This window comes from Ipomoea nil, unplaced genomic scaffold, assembly GCF_001879475.1.
Source record: "Ipomoea nil cultivar Tokyo-kokei standard unplaced genomic scaffold, Asagao_1.1 scaffold0813, whole genome shotgun sequence".
NCBI lineage: Eukaryota > Viridiplantae > Streptophyta > Magnoliopsida > Solanales > Convolvulaceae > Ipomoea > Ipomoea nil.
The window spans coordinates 1622620-1644579 of NW_017617241.1; the positions used below are offsets into that span (position 1 = coordinate 1622620).

General features: G+C 37.2%; 2 protein-coding genes across 3 annotated transcripts; one reads left to right on the forward strand and one right to left on the reverse strand.

Annotated features, from left to right (window-relative positions):
- The first annotated feature begins 754 nt into the window (after positions 1-754).
- On the forward strand, positions 755-4346 carry LOC109178112. Its single transcript, XM_019327644.1, has 2 exons — positions 755-1008; positions 1160-4346. The coding sequence occupies exon 2, from the start codon at positions 1428-1430 to the stop codon at positions 4290-4292; it is 2865 nt and encodes a 954-aa protein (XP_019183189.1). The 5' UTR covers positions 755-1008; positions 1160-1427; the 3' UTR covers positions 4293-4346.
- A 2861-nt stretch (positions 4347-7207) lies between these two features.
- On the reverse strand, positions 7208-14210 carry LOC109178111. Of its 2 annotated transcripts, none has more exons than XM_019327642.1 (4): positions 14013-14210; positions 12402-12790; positions 10783-11905; positions 7208-10415 (listed from the first exon to the last, which is right to left on the reverse strand). In XM_019327642.1, the coding sequence occupies exons 2-4, from the start codon at positions 12584-12586 to the stop codon at positions 7554-7556; spliced, it is 4170 nt and encodes a 1389-aa protein (XP_019183187.1). In that variant the 5' UTR covers positions 12587-12790; positions 14013-14210; the 3' UTR covers positions 7208-7553. The 2 variants fall into 2 exon arrangements, with proteins under 2 accessions (XP_019183187.1, XP_019183188.1); XM_019327643.1 differs by having other exon boundaries at positions 13982-14190.
- Positions 14211-21960: the final 7750 nt, after the last annotated feature.

A 21960-nucleotide genomic window follows, 5' to 3' on the forward strand; every position in this document is an offset into this window, starting at 1 on the left:
TTCTTAATGCGATTTATCTGTTTTTTAATGTAATTTGTGAGCTATTACACATAAATGAGGTTTATCCGATACACACGATTAAATAATGACTGTGATTTATTGACTATATACTCATTTTATGCAAAAAAAAAATTCTTGAGAAACACATTCTTGATAAGTTTGGACAAACAGACATTTATACTCAATGTCTAAATGTTGCCTAGGCTTGGTCCTACCAGGAAGTACTAGTGTACTAATAGATCAAAGGACTGTATCCCCACTCTTGTTCGCTGATATAATTCACTGGTCAAACTCGCTATATACAATCCGTTATTCATTATCCGCTAATACAAACCGCACAAGGACATTATTAAATCAAATCAAGATGCAAGAAGAAAAATGAAAAAAAAGAAAGGGAATCTGTGCAGAGGATTCAAAATCAATCAATTATTAATAGATTCAGTCATCAGTTGGACTGGTCTGCTCCAATTCCCATAGCAAAATGTGTCAGATTCCTCCCTCCGTATACATAAATATTAAAATTTTCAAAGCCATTTCAAATCTAAATCCTGCAAAAGTTTATACCTTAAACCTGGTTTTATGTTTAAATCTGAGTTTAATTATAATGCTGCACCTACAACTTACTGCCCATTAACAATTTGCTCTCCCCAATGCCCTTTTTCTCTCTGACCAGGCTTTGGCTTCTGTGAGGAGAGAAAATTGAGAAGATTATAGCACATAAAACAAAAAGAAATGGCCTAAACCCAAAGACAAAAAGAAAAAAAATTAAAATATGAGCATAGATAAATGCACCATTTACTATCTGTAACTTCTTTTTAAGCTATTGTTTAATACTTTCCATGTTCAAATCTTAAATCTATCCTCACAGATCTTTCCATGTTCCCATCTGTACAGCTTCTTGATGAATGAGAGAGAGAGAAAGGGGGGAAGGTTTCTTGTTCAGGGCAAGCAGATTTGCAGCAAATGATGGTTCTTCTTTTTGGGGTTTCCTAATGAAATAAGGTCCAGGTAAAATTAAAGGACTTTGATCAGTCAACTGTTTTTTACTTTTTACACTTCCTCCTGGACTGCTTCATCAATGTTCTATGCTACTTTTGTTTCCCTTTTATCATAATCAATGGGATAGATTTACTGTTCTTCATCTTCCATTTTTGAATAGTGAAATGTGAAGCCCTGTCAGGGAGGCCCACTGTTAAATTAAAGAAGATGATGAAGAAGATGCATAGTTTCAAGTGTAATAACACATCTTTTTCTCTGTTCAAACAGCATTGACTGTTGCATTCATTGAATTTCTGCAGCTAAAAGTTCCCAGTTTTCCTGCTTCCAATCTGGTCAAAATGGTTCTGTCTGTCATGGCTGCTTTAATTTGTTCACTGGAAGTTTAAATTGAGCTTTTAGGATCGGAGTTTCAGAGTTTACATTAATTCATGGCGGAAGAAGCTAAACAACAGTGGGTTAATGGAATCCCTGCCGTTGATCCCAAGTCCCTCACCATCAAGATTGCCTGCTCCGGCTCCGGCAAGAAAACACCGTCTCCATCGCCGTATAACTCTCCGTCACTCATCTCTCCGCCGTCTTCTGCGTTTGTTTCAGCGTTACAGTCGCCTTACATTTCTCCCAGGGCAACTCTACCTGCAAATCCCACTCCCTCGCCGCCGGTGTCGTACTGCGGCTCCCAGTCCGACGATGTTCCGAGCACCTCGTACACTCCACCCCCGGAAAGATACGATTTTTCCGACGAACCTGCCGACCCAATGCTCAAGATTGTCACGGTGTCGGGACCCGACACTGATCCTCGGATTTCTTTCTCGTTTCCTGTCCCCCGGATTTCCTTCGCCAAAGGCTCCGTCTCGCCGGCGTCCAACGCCAAGCTCCGGAGCTGCGATGTGTACATAGGATACCACGGGCAGAACCCGAATCTGGGGCGGTTCTGTAAATGGCTTAAATCGGAGCTTGAGCTTCAAGGAATTGCAGGTTTTGTAGCAGACCGGGCAAAGTATTCCGATAACCAGAGCCTCGAAATCGCCGATCGCGTTATTTGTTCAGTCACGTTCGGCATTGTCGTCGTCACCAATCACAGCCTCTTTAACCACACAACCGTGGAAGAAATAAGATTCTTCGCGCAAAAGAAGAACTTGATTCCTTTGTTCTTCGGCACAGACGCCACCGAAATCTCAACCCTAAGCCTCTCAAATCCTCATTCCGAAAACAAGAAATGCAAAGAAGCATTGGATGCAGTGTTGAAGTGCCACGAGTATAAGCTGGAAGCCAAGGAAGGAAACTGGAGAAGCTGCGTGTCAAAAGCAGCAGGGATTTTGAGGGCAAAGCTTGGGAGGAGAAGTGTTGCAGAGAAGAATCCAGAAGGATTAGAGGAGCTGCCATTTCCAAGAAACAAACATTTTGTAGGAAGGGAGAAAGAAATCATGGAGATTGAAGCAGCCTTCTTTGGTTCTGGGGATTCTTTTGAGCAAGAAAATGGAACACCTGGGCAATCTGAAGGACTTGCAGATGACGAAAGCGAAATCGATGGAGGCAGAGGGAAATACATAAATCTGGAAGTTGGAAGGTGCAAAGACAGCAATGGAGAAACTTGGGTGGATCCAATTGCAGGAAGAAATTCCCTGAAAAGGTCCAAATACAAGAAATCAAAAAGCTGCAAAGATAAGAGCTTTGGCAGCAGCGTTGTATGCATAAGTGGATTACCAGGTGGAGGAAAAACCGAGCTTGCATTGGAATTTGCTTACAGATATTGGCAGAGATACAAAATGGTTTTGTGGGTTGGAGGGGAAGCAAGGTACTTTCGGCAAAATATACTCAACATATCAGTGAATCTAGGGTTAGATGTGAGTGCAGATGCAGAGAAGGAAAGAGGGAGGATAAGAAGCTTTGATGAACAAGAATCTGAAGCATTCAAGAGAGTTAAAAGGGAGATATTCAGAGACATGCCTTATCTGCTGATTATTGATAATCTTGAGACTGAAAATGAATGGTGGGAAGGGAAAGACCTCCATGATTTAATACCAAGCAACACTGGTGGCACTCATGTGATCATCACAACAAGGATTTCGCGGGCGATGAACATCGATCCACTGCAGCTTCTTCCATTGCCTGTATCTGATGCAACAGCTTTGATCCAAGGGAGACACAAAAGGCCTCAATATCCAGTTGGAGAACAAGAATTCATTCTCAAATTCAATGAGAGACTTAGAAGCTCGAGTTTCGGGCTATCAGTAATTGGATCCCTTCTGGCAGAGCTTTCAATCCCCCCTTCTGTTCTGTTTGAAGCTGTGAATCAGGTCCCCCTTGAAGACACCCCAACTCACTCTAATCTCACTATTCCTGAAGAACAGTTGTGCAGAAACAACCCTTTTCTGATGAAAACTCTCGCGTTTTCTGCTGCTGTTTTGCAGCAAAGCAAGAATCTTCTTGCTTCAAGAATGCTCCAGATTGGGGCATGGCTAGCCCCCACACCCATCTCAGTTAACATACTAGCAGCAGCTGCAAACAAAATACCTGACTGTGAAAACAGGCTGAGGAAATGGACCAAATGGATGAAACTTGGTTTGTTTTGTTGTACAGGAAACCAGACATGGAAGAGTGAAGAAGAAGCAGCTTTTCTGCTAATCAGAATGGGTTTGGCCAGGAAATCCAACAGACAACCAGGATGTTGGATTCAGCTACATCCTATTACTCAGGTTTTCGCAAAGAGAAAAGATGGATTAGCATTATCTGCAGCCAAAGCCACAGTCCAAGGAGTAAGAAGAATGGGGAATCCACACACAGATTCAGACCATTTCTGGGCTACTGCTTTCCTCGTATTCGGGTTCAAATCAGAACCCCCGAACGTCCAACTAAACGCCACCGAAATGCTTCTCTTCATCCGAAAAACAGCACTGCCATTAGCCATCAATGCCTTCACAACCTTCTCGAGATGCAACTCGGCCTTGGAGCTCCTCAAAGTGTGCACAAACGTGCTCGAAGAAGTGGAGAAGTCGTTCGTGTCACAGATACAGGATTGGCACCACGCATCGCTCTGCTGGAAGAAGACGACGCTGCTGCAATCCAACCAGAGAGTGGACGAATACGTGTGGCAAGAGGTGACACTGCTGAAAGCCACACTGCTCGAAACCAGAGCGAAGCTGCTGTTGAGAGGAGGCCATTTCGACAGCGGAGAGGAGCTCTGCAGAACCTGCATTAGTATCAGGACAGTGATGCTTGGCCACAACCATGCTCACACATTAGCTGCTCAACAAACACTGGCAAAATTAGTAAGAATGAGGAGTAAAATATGATGTTTTTTTGTCAATTCTCTTTGAAGACAACTTGAGGTAGCTCAATTTTGTTCACACTGATTCTAACATTGTCACTTGTCGGTTCAAGTAACATATAAAGATCATCAACTTACACTTCTTTCCCCAGAATATATCGAATTCACAATATAAAATCTTGACAGAAAAGTGAGCTGCAAACTCTTTTAAAATCAAAGTTTGAATCTTTAAACTCATTTAACATTAAAAGTTTGAATCTTTAAACTCATTTAACATCGAAGTTTGAATCTCTAAACTCATTTAACATCAAAGTTTGAATCTTTAAACTCCTTTAACATTAAAAGTTTGAATCTTTAAACTCATTTAACATCAAAGTTTGAATCTTTAAACTCATTTAACATTAAAAGTTTGAATCTTTAAACTTATTTAACATCAAAGTTTGAATCTTTAAACTCATTTAACATCAAAGTTTGAATCTTTAAACAATTCCTATCAAAAAGAGCATTTCAAAACTCCTCAATAGCTTCCAGCAACTAATTTTCACAGAAAAACCAGATCGAAGATACTGATGATAAGCACATGAGTACACATTCATCAAGATTAGACAACTTTATAAAAATCCTAAAAGAATGACTAAGGTTGTCCAATCAAAATCTAACTTTTAATTGTTTTTTGTTTGCATGAATCCTTGAAATTTTGAAATATGTTGATGGCGATACTGATCTGACGTGGTTAATGCTGCATGTACATGAAGAAAGATGAATGCATGCGTGGGTAAATCCTGTCCACATACTCAACGAGATCTGACTAATTATTTGTGCACTTAAAGGCGTAATAATGTTGGTGGGTAGTAATTAGTGGATAACGTGCTTCACGCTGGTGTTAAGTACGGTAATATTAAACAACTTGCTTCAATAGTCAACTTGACAATTACAAGGTTTTAAGATTGTTTCTTTATGAAATTATTTATTAACCTCGTTAACCGAAGTCAGTTAACTATAAGATAATTTAGATTAATTTATCACTTTGTAATCTTTTCGGTAGGGTTACAATATGGATAAATAAAAAAATATAGTAACATTAGTACCAAGGGCAATTGTTGAGAATTAAGAAGCTAGTCAATTTGACAATGATGTGGTTTAGTGACTTTTCCAAATGAGAGGTTATGGGTTTGAGTTTCAGTGGGAGCAGTATTGACTCTTTGTGTTCCAATAAAGTGAGAAAATAATTATGAACATATATTACATTGTAATAGAGTTAGTAGTACTATAACAAAAAAAAAATTTTAAAAAAAAGCTAGTCTATTTAAGATGATGATGACGAGTGAAGAATTATTCCATAATGCAAACAAAAGCTTCCCATTATTTTCAGACCTACCATTAAGTAGGTCCAAAGCACAGCGCACATATGACTTCTCACATTACTTTTATATCATAATCATTTTGCTTTATCTATATATATGGGTATAATTATAATTATAAAATTTTGAAATTATTAAACTTTACATGAAAACTGAAAAGGATTGATCTATATTTCACTTGTAAATTATCTAATGTACTTGTGCTATGTTTAGGCATTCTATTTGTGCTTTTCTTCTATCTTTGTCTATGATTAGTAATAAGTTTTGTTGAGTTTCTCATAAAAGTAGAGCAGTTTAGATAGATCTATTGTACCAGATATCTATAAATATAAAAGAAACGTGGGCGTATACATTGTCGAACCACGTAAATCTTGTCTTCTTAACTTTCTGTCATTATTATTGTTTCTTGTTCTTGTTAATCTTAAGAAGTTCAATTGATAACTTGGATTAAAGTTGTATAATCTTTGTATAATCTCTCTAAATGTTTATTTTGTCATTGCATAAACATGTAGAAATCCAACTTAGGTTTCTTGATGTTTATGAAGGTAATAAATATGCTTGTATATCTTGTTAATATGTAGTGTACAACACTCATTGCTATGCATTTTGGAGAAAATTTGACCTCAACGAGAATTGGTTGAATTCTCTTGTTTGGTGCTCTTCCCCCTATCCCTATAGCTTCCATTACATCTAGATTATTATAATCCATTACCCTAGTTCTTACCTTCTTTTTCAATCTCATGTGTGCTTCTTGCCTACTTCTTAGTTGAAAAATAATATCTGGACTTTAAATTTTCACTTCCAGCTTTTACTCTTTACACACAAATTCTTGATGTAAATATTTTTTCATACCCACACAATGAAGATAAATTTCCATTGCTTGTCACATCGGAGAGTAGAAGTGAAAAGTAGAGAATTAAAGTATGTGTAGGAGAACTCTTTCTAGGTTTAATGCATGCCTGACCTTTTTTGCTATTGTGTATTACATGTCATCACCTCAACTAATTGATGACGACATTTTATAGCAATATTTACTAATTGAACATGCACATGCCATTTCACGCATCATTTCATTCACATTAACCCTTATTTTTACTCATATCTTGGTATGATATCGACAGAGACAAACAAAGATGTTTGTTCACTTCGACTAGAGACAAAGAGGGGAGTCTTCATCTCCTGGATAGAGATGAAGAGACACTCCTCACCGCCAAGCCAAAGACAAAGCAACACTCTTCATCGCATGATCGAAGACAAAGAGAATCTCTTCATCTCCAACCCAGAGAGATGAATAACTTACTCATTCGTCTCCGGTGTGAAAACAGTCTCTTTGTCTTCCAATTGGAATTGAAGAAAGAGAAATTAATCTCTAAGTTGGAAACAAAAAACATACTCTTTACTCTCTCAAAAACAAAGAGGCCTATTATCTCTAGTTGGATCAGCATTTTACTTGAAATATCGATCATTTTGATTTAATTGTTAACTAATTCAAAGATTTAATTACACTTCCGTGTAAAATTCAATAGCATATATGACAATTGTTTCATAGAATAATAAACTCTTTGAACTAGACATAAAATGATAGACTTGGAAATGTCTTCCTTATTTGAAGGGAAAAATCACAAAAAATACAGTCATACTAAAGCATTTTTGGTAATAGATTTCTAAGAAAAACGCATAGAGTTCATAAGTTTGTACACAGGCCTCCAAAAAGACAGCTCGACACCAAGTTTTAAGGTAGTATATATATTACTAATATAACAACAAACACTATTATGTAAAGGAAGAAGAGCAATTAACAACTCATGATCTGCTCAACTATTTTTGCTTGGTTTTTCTTTTGTCAGATTCCTATATTTTATGCCAGGCCCCGGAGAGATCAACTCACTTCAACTCGATCTCTATGGTCAGTAGACGCTTGAAGGTCATGAGAATCCCGGAGTATAGTACACTGAAGATCCAAGATGCCTGGAGGTGTCTGATGGAGATGTTAGAGATCGCGTGTGGGCTGTACTCGAGCTTTCTGGGCAACGATTCCACTGAACAGGAATGGCAGCAGAAGCATTCACTCCCCGAGCTGCTGCAAAACTAGCATTGCGTACAACTCCTGATCCAGTGTAGGAAGAGGGCTCGTGGGGGGACTTGTAACCGTAGAGATCTGCATAGTTTGGGTTATAGCCCGAGGGAATTGGGATGCTGACTGGATATCTCATTCCCTTGCCGTTAGAGGCATCAGGGACTACGGTATTATCTTCACTCTCTGGATTATCATCGATCACGATTATTTCTCTGATGCCAGAGCCTGCATTCTGAGTATGAGCAACAGAACTTGACAATGGAGTCTTGGGATCATATCCAATTTGTTCAGTGATCAAAGTGTACCCCTCATGACGACCAAAGGAGCCCATCAAATCGCTGCCAACACTCTTATTACCTGAGAACATGGGTGAATGAAGCCTCTGTGGTGTGGTGGAATAGCTACTACCATGACTTTTGTAACCACTTGACAAGCTGACATCAAGATTCTGAATCCTAGCCGAGTGAGAAACAAAAGACCCCTGAGGATCGGAATGATGAGAGTTTTGAGGATCCCCACTTTGGAAGTTGTTCCCACAATGAATTCCAGGAACTGCTGAAAACTGCATATTTGCCTCGGTCATGAAATTCTTCTGGGATGGCTTTTCTTGTGGGGATAAGCTTTCATCTTTGTTAACTACCAATAAGTTCTTTCCCATCAGCCTGAGAACAGGATTAGAAGCAGATGGACTCACCGAGCCACAATCAGTGCGACATGGGACCTTGACCTCAGTGTCAGCAGAAACTTTAGTGTGATTATATACAATAGGTAAATTTGTCTCGTGTATCTGGGGACTTGGACTCGGATCCTCCATATTAACCACAAAACTGGGGTTATCAGGTCTTCTACTTGAAGAATCGCCACTCTGTAGCTTTTCACTCGCAGGAAGTGGGGTAGAAGACATGGTTCGCCGCTGCAAAAGTGGTGAGTCTTGATAGCTCAAAGCAAAACTTTGAGATGCTCCCTCCTTGCGTGCACAACAGCATGGCTGATCACTTTTAAATCTGAAACCCTTTTTAGGCAACGTAACATTGATCTTCATATCATCTAAGTCACACCTTTCCTCACCTGCATTTATGGTCCCAAGAACTGCAGAATTTTCCACTACAGGATCAATGCTATCATTGGAGAAGCTGGATTTGTTCTTTTCTATGCCAGAATAAAGCCTTGTATTTCCAGCTGACTTCTCTGAGGACCTGGAATCGGATCTGGCCACCGTGAAGTTGGAGAGTGTAGATGTAGCAGAAACTGGGGAATCCGATGAATCCCTATCAACTAACTCAGGATGGTCTTCAGAAGATTGAAGTCTGCTGCTGGTCAGTGATGAATTTCCTTGAAGGTCTTCTGAACACATACGACCAGGACTCGGTAAAAAGGATCCAGGTGGTCCTGGTATAGGAATTGGGTCAACCTCAAGATGATAATACCCATGGAACTCACTAGACTCGAGCTCAGTATCTACATGTATATCCGGTGGAACAACAGTCTTGCCAATATCAGCTGCAGAAAACATCTCTTGATCATCACCCGAAACTAGCATGGGTGGAGGTGTTTGACCACAAACAAAGGGCCTTTCAAACTCCTCGCCAAATAACTGTGCATCAGCATGAGATTTAGGAGGACTATCGATTCCAGAATGTTTGCTAAAACTGATGAAGTTTCTACCAGCAGCCAAGTCTGAGGATGTCTCAATTTCATTGTCAATCCGGTTAGTTTCAGTATCATCATCCTCAGCACATGCTAGATCATCAGATTCACCTGCCGAATCACAATCAAAACTGAAGGAAGAGCTATTATTCTTCCCAGTATCTTGAATACAAGGCTCAGCAGTGCAATGTGAACCCCTAATGCCCACAATTTCATCCTTCTTTGACTCCTCCCTCTTCTTTCTGATCTTCAATACCTTGGATGTCTTAGCATCACTCCTAACAAAAGCTTCATCCTGTCTGGCTTGAAATTCATTCCGGTTATCTGCTGAATCATATTGTTCATCATATTCTTCTTCATCGGATTTGGACATGCAAGGAACCTCGGATTTCTTAAGTCTGCATTCAGGACCAGATGCTTGGCTAACCAACAAAAGGTCCTTCCTTAGGGATGAGAACTTCTTAGCCTTTGAGGAGAATGCATGACTATAGGTAGATGTTTTACAGTTGACAGTGAAATTATTATCAGCATTCCTCAGTGGAACTGCATTCCCATCAGATATCAAATTCCTTTGAGAGGAAGCACGGTTAAAATCATTGGCAGTGCCCCGACCACTGTGATGGGCTGAATGGTCATCTGCTCTAAAATACTTTGCTTTGCGCTTTTGTAGCACAGATCTCTTATTCCTGTGAGATATTTGAGAGTCTACCAACGGAGTCTTTCTCAAATAAGGCTGCTCACTGTGATCATCATCCTCTAATCTCTTGTGGCTTTTCTGAAAACAAGCCGGCTTTACAGGTGAGTTTAGGGGTCTCAAACTGCAGGTCCGGTTGGCATATGAGTTACCCGGACGCTCATGCACTTCATTACCCAAGCCACCTCCCGAGCCTTGATGATCAAACATCTTCCTTGTCACACCAGTGCGCTTGGAACATGTCCATTGTCTTATGGTTCCCGATCCACTGAACTTACTGTTATCTTGAGATCTTAGGTGCTGGGTCAGGCATTCCCCTTTCTCAGTATTTTGCTTCCGAACGAAACTTCTTTCTCGAGCACTGTCAATCTGTTTTCACAATAGTGAATAATTGAATATAGCTAAATCTTGTATTGGTGATGAGGAAAGTGAAAATCAGTTCTATAACAAAATGCATAAAATCAAAATAAGGTCAACCACCAACTTTTCTTCAGTAACAAAAAACAGTCTGAAAATTATGGGCAGCAGAAAGGAAAGAAAGGATGCCATGGGATTAATGAAAGTTGGAAGATGAAATCACCACAGGGATTTTATACTCTTTTTTTTTTAAGACTGCAAGATTTATTTTGGTGTTAGATGAACCCACCTTCCCCATGATTTAAAAAATGGGACAAACCACCCATTAACAGATTTGTTTATTTCAGTTGAAACACAAAAGTTAGGTGGTCAAACATACCTCTGAACTGTGTGGACTGCGAGAGCAAACTTTTTTGCTGTAAGCAGCAGATTTCAGAATTTTGTGATATTTCTGGGCATGACTCTTATGCTTCTTCTTCTTCTTGGTAGAAAGGAATTTGGACCCCTTATCATTTACAAATTTCTTAGGAGCAGAATCATGGAAAACCCTTGAGCATCCAGCTTCTCCATCATTGAACTTTGAAAGAATCCGAAGCTTAGTTCCATTGGCATCAATATAGACTGCACCTTCATCGCATGTTTTGTCAAGATTCATGGGTGACAGATTTTCAGTTTTATTATCAGCACATCCATCCGTCTCTTCTGCAACAGCAATGCTCGGGTAAACAGCAAAGGTTGTTCCATTTCTTCTATCAAGGTCTTCCAACGTGCAGCTTAGAGCAGTTTCATAGATATCCACCATCAGTCTTGTTTTCCTTGGCTTCATCCTATGCTTGCTCACTTCACAATTCGAAGTCCACTTGATTGTTGACTCACTAGAAAGACACTGATCAATGTGGGCATTCAAAGTGGTGTTTGAAGAGGATGAAAAATTCTTGCAAACCGGGCATGTTTTTGAAGCCATTGATTCTGAAATAGTGAAATTACTAGTTCTGGTATCTTCTTCTGCACTTTGGGCTGCTGGGTTGCTCAGTTTGACTGTTAAGCTGCACTTCTTAGCTGAAGGAAGCTTGTTTGGTCCTCGCGTTTTTGTCGATTCTGGCAGGATATTAGTTCCAAATTCCAAGCAAGAACTCCTAGTAGCAGGAACAGAATCAATTTCTGAACAAGACTGGCTAGTTGTTGCTAAAGGATAGGCTTTATCTCCTTCAGATCGGACTGAATTTATTATGTTAACAGATTCAGAAGCTAATTCAGAATCGCGAGAAGTAACAGGCAAGGAATAATCACTTGGCCTGCAGCAATCTCCATCTGAAACGATTATATTCTGTTTATCAACAACCGAGGTGTTTTCAACCACAGGCTGGTTTCTCAAATTGTCAACAGACTGAAAAGGTGGCAACAATTCCTTCACACCATGATCCAAACAAAGCTGGAAACATTTCTGAGAAAAAGGCCAATTGGTCTTGATATTCTTGCTCCTGGAGCCAAAAACATAATCCCTGCAACATCATAAACAAAATCACTTCTGCAAGATTGAAATTATGCAAAAAACAACAAGTTAACAACTAAAGCTGCAAATTTTGCAGGATGAAAGGACTAATTGCTGGACTCTGGTAATTTGCAGCAAGCAGTGGGCCATCATCAAGAATGAAAAACAAATCAGCAATCCATGGAGGGGAACAATCCATATGAACACACATGAAATCACCACAAAGAATAGCTGGTCCAAATATAGAAATCCAAGAACAAGTGCTTCCAGCTGGTAGCTTAAAACCCAAAACCAAAAGCTAAGAGCTTGAGGAAACCCACAACAGCAACCAACTAAAAGATCAGATGGTTTTTCTTCATTTCCTAAAATCAAATCAAACATTTACAGCAGGGATTTGTGGAGAACAATCACTGTGGATCTGACCCCAAGAAAAGTCTGAGAAAAAACACAAGACCCAGGCAGGCAGGCAGGTAAATTTGGTGTTAATTATTATGATATAGTTTTACCTTATGGAGAAATTTGAGGGTGGATTATTGCTGTTTTTGTCATCAAGGGCTGACTGGGACAGATCTACCTTCTCAACAAGCTTACCAGAAGAAGAATCCCTTTCATCACCACTACTACTTTTCAGTGGAGAGGTTAGCTGAGAACATGGGGGATCTGCAGGTGGAGGGTTTTCAATGGATAACATCTGCTGATAAGCTGTCTCTCCCTGCTAATCTTCTCCTTATTCTTAACCTTCAGCATAACAGTAGCCTAAAAGGCCTCTCCTCCTCCACAAAGATCCTCAACTCAAAACAACCCCACCTCCACCACCCAAAAATAGAGAGACACACAATCAGCAAATCAAAAGATGATGATATCTGTTCCCCTTCTTTTGATTCATCAACTCAGCCTGCAAGATTAGAGGGGAAAACAGTGAGTAATTATAGCAAGTAAAACGTTATTAAGATCATCACAAGAGTTTGAAGAAAGACCCAGGAAATTAAGGACAAAAGGACACCCAGAAGATTCTAGACCCCTCCACAAACGTTATCTTATGTGGCTAACAAAGGCAGGTGAGTGAATTTGAAGCATCTAATTTTGATTTGGAATGAATTATCTATCAACAGAGTAGAGGGAGGGCTTTTGAAAAGGCTGATTGAACAAGGAAAGAACCAAATTTGGGAAAGAGAGAAACCCACAAGCAAAGCTTATGAGTGGAGATGAGGTGAGATCAAACCTCATGAAACGTTATTTTATGTGGGCAAACCAAGACAAAGTACATGAAATTTCTGAAGCTTTTCAAGATGGGAAACAACTAAGCACTCGAGCACTTGGAAAATCAAGACCAAACAAAACTATTCCAGATGGTAATCAAGACAAGATCAGATTTCCACTAGAATGATTTGATTTTTTACACTCTTCTAGACCTACCAAGGAGTAGAGACCTAAAACAAGAAATGAATCAAAGTAAAACAAGAGAGATTTCACATGAGATTTCAAATCTTTGGTCTCCCATGACCAGTAATAAGCAAGACTAGACCAAAAACCCACACACCAAATTAACTTTGAGTTGATCCAAAACTATGCCGGAGGAGACTTCAATTTTTACAAAAACCCAGATCCTGAAAGTCACAACAAATTTCAGGACCCAACCCTCAGCAAAGATTCAAAACAGCTCAAAATTCAAAATCAAGCAAGCAGATGCATCCCACCACTCACCAAACAACCGGAAACAAGCTAAGATCTCACAAGAAATCAACTTTGGTATGAGATGAAGAAGAAGAAGACTACCCAAAAGAGGGAAGAAACCCCAAAATGGATCCCCCACACCCACCACTCCGCCGACGGTATCAAAGAAGAAATAATAAGTAAAAAGAAAAGAAACAACCCAGAAGGAGAAGAGAAACAACAGACCAAAAATCAGTGGAACTCAAGACAACAAAAAAAACCCAGTGACGACAGCACCAGCTCGAAGCTCTTCTTTGAGTGAAAAAATGGTAACTTTTGCAGGTAGACTGCGCTATAATACCAGAGACATAGAAATATAAAGAGAGAGAGAGAGAGAGAGAAAAGGAGATAGAGAGAGGATATGTGTATATACAGTGGAAGAGAAAACAGCACCACCCACTCACACATCAAAGGGGCATCAGGTTCTTCTCTCCACCAAAAAGCATGCTCGTACAATTAAATACCACACTAATCAGTATTCATCTCCTTTTACCCCTCTTCTCAGTTCTCACCCCCCTACTGTGAATTTACAAGAGAGAGAGAGAAACGGGGACGCGGAAGGGAGGGTAGTAGTCTAGCGCTACACACTACGAAGCTGTCCTATCCTACACCTACTCTACCGGTCGATTCATTTTCCTTTTTTTTTTTTTTTGCTGCCATTATTAATAATTCTTGATTCTTGATTTTTCCATATGTACTGTGCTTAAATGGCAGTTTAGGCCCCACTGTTTTGTTTATTTACACAACAGCCACGCTCCCCTTTTATTTTCATTTGTTTTTCTTGCTACACGACAATGCCCACATGATGACAATCATAACCATGCTCGACATTCAACTTCAATTAGTCATTTGTTGTTTCCCCTTTCTCCTCTTTTTTTTTTTTTTTACTGCTGGTCATCTAAGGCCGTAATTTATTGCTTTTTTCCCCTCTTGTCGACATTAAATAAATGCCGTTGAAATTTTTTACGAAATTATTGTTCTATACTGTACATTGCGTATGTACATACGTCGAAAGATGAGTTACACCACCGAATTGCACCGAATTGAACATGCACGAACTTATCTCAATAATACAATACATAATATTTATAAAAAAGAAAAATTATTATTTCCGTACTAAAAAAATTACGTATTTATATTACAATAGACTCGCATGGTGTAAATAGCAATGGTTATATTGAGCATGAACTATAGTGTATATTATAACATAAACAACTTATATACAAATTCGTTTTAGTATATTGTAGGCACAATTTTAATATGTTACATTTTTTAGTATGCTCGCTATATTTTTCATTATTGTATTATAGATTTTTTTAGAGATTTGTATCATGGCACTAAAGTCATACCCAAACAAAAAAATAAATAAATAAATAATGATGAATTGTCTAAGAAAATTGGAGTAAAATATATTAAATAAAAAGATTATGAATTTTTATTAATTAACTATTACGTAGTACGTACAACGTCAAGTCTTGCTATTATAAAAGATTGTTTATTAGTAATTCAAATATTTGACTATTTTGGTTGAATCTAATATAACTAAGCCCCAAATTCAAGTCACCTAAAATGTAGGGTTTGATCATAAGACATTATGATTTGATTTTGCCACATTCACTACTGGAAATTCTGAAATTTCCGACCACCTGAAAGTGATCTTAAATCAAGTTGAAAGTCTTGTTCCGACCACTTTTGGTATCCGGAAAAACCTTTGTTGCTATTTCCGACCCCTTTTTGAACTTTTTGATATCAACTTAATTTAAGATCATTTTCAGGTGGTCGGAAATTTCAGAATTTCTAGTAGTGATTCATTCTCATACTTGCATGTACATATATATATATATATATATATATATATCTTTATTGCAATATTGTGTTAGAAAATTAAATGCAATATTACGCAAGGTCGGCATATTACAAAATTTAAATAAATTTAAATAAAGAGATAATAAAATAGATAAATAGTTGATATTAAGTGAAGATATTAGTTTGTGGTGCATGTTGACCTAATAACTTGAACATTCTTTATATATATACTATATACAAGTATGTGTGCATTGAGTTAACCCCGATCTTGTGTAATAATGATGGGCTCGACTAATAAAATGTTGGCAGTAATTGGACTTGTACGAGATCAGAATTATGGTCTACTCACTCGTCCATCCATTTTGAGGCAGTCATATACTCAGAGCCACTACTGTGACTAGGTAAACTTTCGCTCTTGTATAATAGCCATCAAATCATATATTAAAGATAAATCACACTAGAAAGACGTACACTATGCATGCAATCAGTTAAATTGAGAGGATATCGTTAATGATTGAATCCATGACCATCTGTGGAAGAATCATGATATACCAACTCGGCCACCTTTTTAGGCACAATCATATACATTATTGAATGCAATTGGTGTTTTATAAAATACTAATCAATATATATTTTATGATGATAAAATTCGTAGTTACTATACGATAATGTACACATCTTATTTACAAGTGTATAATATTCCACACTTTTTATTTGTAACACATATATTATATATAATTTTTTAATATAGTATCTGTTCATAACTATTTTATCAACTTATTGAAGCACAAAGAGTCAATAACGCTTTCACTGAGGCTCTAACTCACAACCTCCCATATAAGAGTTTAACCCGTGTGCCATTAGAATATAAGTTCTTGGCATATATTATATATACTTGAATTCTGAATGATTACATATTTAGGTTCAGTAGTCCTAATTGATACAAAGAAACACAAAATGCATGCATGTTACGCTTCATATATCGTATTTTATTCTTAATTTATTTACTTTTCAGTATGGAGACAACAAATATAATATTTTTAAGCAAAGTGGGTCTTTGCAGAATATCCAGAAAAGCTGGGGAAATTACACAGAATATTTGTCAGATTTTGCACCACACCCTCCCCCTTCTTTTCCTTTTCCCCCTTTTCTTTTAGGCCAAAAAGTGGTGCACCATAAAACCTCATCTCCAGTCAACATCTTTTTTTTTTTTTACTAATTCAAAAAAATGTAATATTGTGATTAACGAGCTCAATTTTTATCAGCACTCTTTTAATAAAATTTGTTACTCTTTTATCATCACTTTCCTTTCTGGATGTGGAACCTTGGTATGTAATGATCAGTTGAACATGGTGAGATTATGTCTCGTTCACTAGACGGAGTATGCTCTCTATTTATAGCCACCTTAGATAGCATCGTATTGTTAAAAAAAAAAAAGAAATAAATAAATATATGGTGAAGAAATAAAATAAATAAAGAATTTAGGCCGCCATGGAGGAAGAATAAGTGGGCCCCATTTTGAGGAAAATAAAATAAAGGGATTTATTTATATATTTTGAAAGCTAAAGAGAAGGAGACTGTTGCCGCATCATACAAGTAACTTTACTAATACTAAAATAATTCATTCTTGTCCATCAGATGTTTAGATTTTTTTTTTCATTAAATAAATTAAATAATTGGTTAAAAAACATTGTGTGTGTCCATCTTCAAGCTCCCCCCACTCCCAATATATTATCTACCGCACACGTTTACGTAATTTGATGCATCATCTTATGTGATATTTTTATTCCTCTTCCATTTATGGTCACACAAACATATATGTTCGATCAATACGTATATGTATATCGTATATTTTTTTTTTTTACATGATAAAGTTCACATATTTTTTAGTTACGTTGTATTCTCACGTATTATATGATTTACCTTATATATCTTGTACAAATTATAAATACCAATTTTTTTTTTTACTTTGATTAGACTCCTTTAATTTGATGATTCCAAAATATTCATAGAAATATTTAAGTCCCTCATTCACTCCTACCATTCAAAATATTCTTCTCAAATTGAAGAATCTCATTTCATTCGTATCCAAATTCATTTATTCCACCAAAATTACGGTTAATTTATATTAAATTGACTTTTGTTCCAATCTTTTCCCACTTGCCCTTCCAACTTACTTAATACGTAATTTTGCCTACTAATACATGCACTTGCTCCTATTATTATTTCCGTTCTTATCTTTTGATAGTAACCTTACAGTGCGGCAATTATTATAATTTTTCTTTATTTTTTCTATATTTTAATAGCGAGGGCACTCAGTAAACCATATTCCTATGTAATAACTCGCAACCCATACAAGAGGGATAGAGATCAATAGTTATGCTGTGCAACCGAATGTACCATAAGCATGGTGCATACGATTCAAAACGACGTCGTTTTGATTAAAAACGCGCGTCCTACTTTAAAAAAAAAAAAATCAGGTTCGACTCTCAGCAATAACATTATTGTGGATATATAGTTATGAAATTGTGGATATATAGTTATGAATTTATGGATATTTAGTTCATTCATTGTGGATATTTAGTTCAATCATATATTGTGGATATTTAGTTCATTCATTGTGGATTTTTACTTCATTCATTCATTCATTGTGGATTTTTACTTCATTCATTCACTGTGGATATATAGTTATGAAATTGTGGATATATAGTTATGAATTTATGGATATTTAGTTCATTCATTGTGGATATTTAGTTCAATCATATATTGTGGATATTTAGTTCATTCATTGTGGATTTTTACTTCATTCATTCATTCATTGTGGATTTTTACTTCATTCATTCACTGTGGATATATAATTATGAAATTGTGGTTATATAGTTATGAATTTCTGGATATATAAAAATGCTATTGCCGAGAATCGAACCTGATTTCTTCTTTAAGTGGGACGCGCGTTTTTTTAACCAAAACGACGCCGTTTTGCAACCGTATGCACCTTGCAAGGTGCATTCGGTTGCACAACATAATTTGCGGATAGAGATGGCAATGGGTCGGGAAGAGCTACATCAATCACTCAACCCACCTTATATTTTCTCCACCTACTCCCACCTTCAACCCGCATCGGGTGGACTTTTTCAAAACCTACCCCTACCCCAACCGGGTGCGGGTCCCCACTACGGGTATCCACCACTTATCATCTTATTATATTCTTCAAAAAATATATTTAAATTACTTACACATAATAAAATAATAAAATTCATTAGTGATACTAAAACATAAAATAATAGAAATATTTAAATATAATAACTAAATTGTTAATTTTTAAAAATAAAATTAGTAGTTTAGATATAAAAAATAGTAAAAAGATATACGAAGTTATATACATTTTTATAAATAACTACATACTAATACTTATTTTACTATTATATATATACACACACATGGCGGGTCGGGTGGGGTTCTATGCGGGTTTTGTACATAGAACCCGAATCTAACTCGACCCACTGCGGGTTTACTTTTTTAAAGACCTACCCCGACCCACCACCCACCATCACCCAAAAAATATGATCCATGCGGGGTGGATCTGGCCCACCACCCTCCATCACCCAAAAAATCTGATCCATGCAGGGTGGATATCCACATGACGGATTGAAATTGACATTCCTAAAGAGAGATAAATCACATTAAGATGACTATATGCGATGAACTCAATTGGAAAGGTATTGGCAGTAATCAAACTACATTTTAATATAATATTCCTGCTCTACCTACTCACCACTCTTTTCAGATTTATTTTTTTTTTGGTCTTTTCTTAGTTTTACGAGGGTGACAATAATTATACATTAATGGTAACTTTATGAAGTGCACCATTTTTATGTAAAATGGTTTAAATTTTATGTAAGTTTAATCTTTTCCTTGAAAACTGTCAGCAAATAATTCGTTACAAGCTTGACATTTTTTACAAAAATAAAGTGCGAACATTTTCGCAATAGCCCGAAAACCTCCCCACTTATTACAGACTTATATTATATATAAAGAATATATATATATATATATATATATATATATATATAAAGTAGATTTGGGCGGCCAGGGATATTGAAGTAAATAGAATTCCTTTTCAGTTTCTCGCAAATCGAACATCCGTGGGGGTTCCATTTCCGGTCTGGACGGTGGCTTGGACTGGCTTCTACTTAACTAATTAGATATAGGAGCCTCAGTTTTTCTATTTTGTTTTTTTTTTAAAAAAAAATTCTTACCCCTTTTATTTTTTCTCTTCCTAAATTTCCTTTATGAGATGACTTCTATTTATTACTCTCCTTAACTTTTAATAAAAAAATAAAATGACTAATCAAATAATGTCATGTCAAGAAAGAAAATAATGATGAAACAAATTTTAAGAGTGCATAACATTATTTTTTAAAAAATAAAAATAAAATCTTAATAAGATTAGTAAAGACCTTAATTCAAGTGAGAAAAAAAAGGTGAGTTGGATGAGATCTTACCAATTAAGGAGATCAGGGAATGAAAAAAGAGTCACACATTTGAATTGCTACCCAAAAAGAAAAAGGATGAGATCTTAATCTCCCGTTGAATTGCTATTAGCACCACAATTAGTCATGACATTTGGTGCATAAGATTATGTATTTCATTCCGACTAATAAAGAGTGAACATGATGAGTTTCATGACCTTCATTATCAGTTATTACGCATAATATAATGATCTATCCTATTCCAATGGCGTCTCCGATCCGTCCAGCAAACATTTTCTCTGGAATAGCCTTCAGGACCCCACCGTCCAAACACTCCGTCCTCTATATTATTATTATTATTATTATTTAAACATGGCCACCGTCAGTTGAGATGGCGCTTTAGTTCTATTCCACCGTTATGTTTTTTTGAATGCGGTGGCCATGGCTGATTTGGCTCGATCAGGAGGCGGCCTTCAACCTGGATATCTGATCTGGAGTGCCGAAACCCAGGTCTATGAGTTGTAATCACTGCTCAGAGAGCTCTGAAACTAATCTCCGGCCAATCGACGGTCGAGGATGACTGCTCCAACGGCTATGGCGGTGGGCCTTTCGCGATATGATGGAGATGACGTTGACGGAAAGCTTTATGTGCAGTGCCCATGAAATTACTAGAATGCCCAGAATTTTGTCTGCACATAAGCCTGTCTGTGCCTGTGATATTTTTCCATATTGCTTTCCGGCACACTACGTGCTAATTTGGTTAAACCACTAATGTATTAGGCTATCTCCCCAATGCAAGTCTGACTAAGTTGCAAAATTTGCAAGTCTACCGTGTCAAACTTGCAAAGAGAAAGGCAAAGTGTAATTTAAAAAAATGACATGTAAGCTTTGCAATACCCAAAATTTCATGGGTGTGGATGGCCTTATGTAACAAATCTCATGCCACGTTTAAAATTATAATTGGCTCCTTGATATTACTACAACAATGAAATTGCAAGGTGTTGGTATTAAAGTTACGAGGTAATTGATCGGCAGGTCAACACAATTGTAAAACAACGCTAGAGAGCAAGAATGTCATAAACACATTGTTGCTAGAGAGTAAGCCTTCCTAAAGTGATTTTGGATTTATTTCATAAATTACAGGATTCCTTTCTTAATGCTAGAGAAGGAAATTTCGTCTCAAAATCTGGAAATAATCCCAAGATATTGTCTTGCCGCGTATGGGTCTTGTCATCCGCATTTCCCTTACTATCTACTGACCACCCGCGTCCCGCTGCCCAGCGGGTGGTCTCAACTAGATAACCCTCTCGGGCATCCACCGACTAGGGGATCCCAAGATATTGCCCCTGTCGAGTATGGATCTTGTGATCCACCTTTCCCTTACGGTCTACCAACCACCCATGTTCAGTCGCGCCAGCAAGTAGTCTCGACTAGATAATCCTTTCAGACGTAACCACCCATGTTTAGTCGCGCCAGTAAGTAGTCTCGACTAGATAATCCTTTCAGACGTTCACCGACCAGGTACCATACCCGACTATCCATTACAAGATATGACACTTGGCCGAGAACAAAGAAGAGGACTTGACACTTAGGGTGTGTTTGGTTTGCACATGAGAATGTGAATCAAATACTTGGTAATGGTAATGGGTTTTGGTGAAAGTGTTTAGCATATTTGGTAGTATGGTGAAATTGGAATGATTACCAATATTGTTGTTTGGTTATGTATGATCCTATAATGTGAATAAAGGTTTTAAAAATATAAAAAAAAATAAAAATAAAAAATCAAGACAATTTTTTCTAATATAAGACATCCAAAGCACCAATATGAACAAAAAAATAAAAATAAAAATAAAAATCTAAAAGCACTAATCCAAACTAATCAAATTACCAATTAGGAGGGTGAATAATGGAAAGGAAACCTTATTTTATTAGAGAATGTGTTTTCTAATTAAGTGGATAATAAAATCTCATAGTAGTGTTCTAGAAACCTGTCAACCAAAAAATAATAATAACTTTGATTTCCATTCTTGATAGCTAACCCCGTGAACCAAACACACCCTTACATTGCCTGGTC

What these genes read in the sequence shown, in the direction of transcription:
- LOC109178112 (XM_019327644.1), top strand. Translation starts at nt 1,428, where the DNA reads ATGGCGGAAGAAGCTAAACAACAGTGGGTTAATGGAATCCCTGCCGTT.
- LOC109178111 (XM_019327642.1), bottom strand. Translation starts at nt 12,586, where the DNA reads ATGTTATCCATTGAAAACCCTCCACCTGCAGATCCCCCATGTTCTCAG. An exon ending in CCCTCAAATTTCTCCATAAG is followed by an intron (nt 11,906 to 12,401) that starts GTAAAACTATAT and finishes ATGATGTTGCAG; the next exon opens with GGATTATGTTTTTGGCTCCA. An exon ending in GCAGTCCACACAGTTCAGAG is followed by an intron (nt 10,416 to 10,782) that starts GTATGTTTGACC and finishes TTGTGAAAACAG; the next exon opens with ATTGACAGTGCTCGAGAAAG.